The following is a 2,765-nucleotide window of genomic DNA, read 5'->3' on the forward strand; positions in this document are numbered from 1 at the left end:
GAGAGGTTCCTCTAACACACTGCTATAAATGTAATCAGTGGTAGTTCTCTGGTCCAGTCTGACATCAGTTACATCTATAAAACAACATTACAGAGAGGTTCCTCTAACACACTGCTATAAATGTAATCGGTGGTAGTTCTCTGGTCCAGTCTGACATCAGTTACATCTATAAATCAACATTACGGAGAGGTTCCTCTAACACACTGCTAGAGGAGACTCAATTTTGTATAAATTGTTGGTATAGCTCCCCTGTGGACGGGGCCTAATAGGGGAAATAGAGGTAAAACCTTTAAAATCCTTCTTCTACTGTAGGGATTTAATTAAGGAATTTCATTACAATTTGGTTTGGAGCACCCTTGGGCAAAAGTGACTCAATTTTGTATAAACAGTGATTGTGGCATCCATGGGGGCAGAGGGGTGGGCCCAATAGGGGTAACATAATAATTTTTTTTAAATACTTCTTCTTCTGTAGGAATGACAGGATTTTGTCCATATTTCGTCAAAGGCATTCTTTGGTGAGGGTGACTTAATTTGTATAAATAGTTGGTCTGACCTCCCTGGGGGCAGAGGGTCTGTGCCAAATATGGGAAACATAACAAATTCTTCAAAATCCTTTTCCTTCTGTAAGAATGACAAATTTGGGATGTAGCACCCTTAGTTGGAGGGGAACCAATTTTGTATAAAAAGTGGGTCTGACCCCCCATGGGGCAGAGGACGGGGCCCGATAAGGGATATAGAGGAATAGCTTTATTATCCTTCTTCTTCTGTTGTGATGAAGGTATTTTGACCAAATTTGAACAGCAGCATCCTATTTGGTAGGGATTTCAATTTTGTATAAATGGTGGGTTTGAACCCCTGGGTGCAGAGGGGCGAGGCCAAATAGGGAAATAAAAAATAGCTTTATAATCCTTCTAATTCTGTAATAATGACAGGATTATGTCCATATTTGGTCTAAAGCATCCTTGGATGAAGGGGACCTAATTTTGTATCAATGGTGGGTCTGACCCCCTTGGGGGGCAACATAGCAAATTTTTCAAAATCCTCTTTTCCTGTAGGAATGACAGGATTTTGTCCAATTGGATATAAATATAACCCCTGACTAACCATGTTATACATGTACACTTCCAGCAACATCTGGCTATATCAACTGTAACATTTCCAGGTGAGCGATACAGGCCCTCTGGGCCTCTTGTACTTCATACTTTTATGGGACTGAATTCCCAAATAAAGTGGGGACACTACCATAACATCAATAGACAGAGTTGTTAAAGTTCTATACACTAGGTTTTGTTCTTTTATAATGAATGGGTTTTCAAGCAATTTTTATGCACATATAAATTACTTTCAATACTTTTTTACATTGAAAACATTAGCACTTTGATTTCAATGAAGAACCGATTATATCGATAATGAAATTTGTAACCGATAATGGGAATGTCAAATGTAATGTATTCTAAGCTAATTGTAATGTTCAGTGAGGTATATTATGTCCACCTCTAACACAACTTTTGTTTTTCTTTTAAAGCAATCCAGGATCGGGAAAACATTCGGAAGAAAATCCGGTGCTGAGGCAACACTGTTAAAAACGCTTGAAAACAGTACCATTAGTGTATTGTCTAGAGACGACGATTTAGAAACTTCAAATAACAGTAACAGCACATGGAGAAAAGAACATGAACGATTATCTACTAGAATTAACAAATTTGCTCCTGGCATAGTAAGCCGAAAAAGAGTGCATGGTGTGAACGATGAAAGTTTTAAGAAGGAGACGGGACAGAAATCCTTAGACCATCTCATCACCAAACTAGAAGACTTGGACATTGCCAACATACTGCACACTCTTACACTGAAAGGAAAGGTAAGTGAAATCTCTTAAAGGCCATATTGATTTATTTGATGTAACTTATATGTAAAGGCGCATGTTGCTATGATATTGTCTCTGTCGCCATCCTCTGTTGTGAGTTAAACTTAAACTGCGATGCCACTGAAGAGAGACATCATTAATACTCCAATATGAAACCCAATATAACCACCATGACTGCCATGTCGAAAATCTATTTCAAATATAAAATTGAAGTTCTGATGGGCATAATTAACTGAATAGGGATGATTGACTGGTGAAATTTAAAGAGGTTGATCTGAAATTCAACATGTCCTGCTCAGCCATCTTTGTGAAACCCTATTTAAAACACTTTGACCCCTGTTCTTATTGGTCTGTTAAACTGAGACTTGGTGGGCATGATCTACTTAATGGCCCTGACAAAGTGTTATTATTTCTCGTGTCAATCAGAAATCCAAGTTTGCCACCACAACCACTATTTTAGAAAACCTATTTCAAAATTGAACTCAAGTTATTAAACTTAAAAAAGGCTGATTTAATGGTCCTAGTATTATTTATAGTAAAAAAGGCTGAATAAATTGCCCTAGTATTATTATTCATAGTAAAAATGGCTGATTTAATGGCCCTTGTATTATTATTTATAGTAAAAAAGGCTGATTTAATGGTCCTAGTATTGTTAATTTATAGTAAAAAAGGCTGATTTAATGGTCCTAGTGTTGTTAATTTATTAAAAAAAAGGCTTATTTAATGGTCCTAGTATTATTATTTATAGTAAAAAAGGCTGATTTAATGGATAGTATTATTATTTATAGTAAAAAAGGCTGATTTAATGGTCCTAGTATTATTATTTATAGTAAAAAAGGCTGATTTAATGGTCCTAGTATTGTTATTTTATAGTAAAAAAGGCTGATTTAATGGTCCTAGT

At 36.0% G+C, this 2,765-nt stretch overlaps 1 protein-coding gene across 1 annotated transcript in view; it reads left to right on the plus strand.

The window, feature by feature from the left end:
* LOC110445869 (DNA-directed RNA polymerase, mitochondrial-like) overlaps positions 1-2,765 on the plus strand; it is a 76,183-nt gene that overhangs the window by 7,085 nt on the left and 66,333 nt on the right. Inside the window, exon 3 of the mRNA XM_021490696.1 lies at positions 1,526-1,858. Coding sequence (XP_021346371.1) covers positions 1,526-1,858 — 333 coding nt within the window. The remainder of the gene's footprint in view (positions 1-1,525; positions 1,859-2,765) is intronic.

This window comes from Mizuhopecten yessoensis, unplaced genomic scaffold (assembly GCF_002113885.1).
Source record: "Mizuhopecten yessoensis strain PY_sf001 unplaced genomic scaffold, ASM211388v2 scaffold2399, whole genome shotgun sequence".
NCBI lineage: Eukaryota > Metazoa > Mollusca > Bivalvia > Pectinida > Pectinidae > Mizuhopecten > Mizuhopecten yessoensis.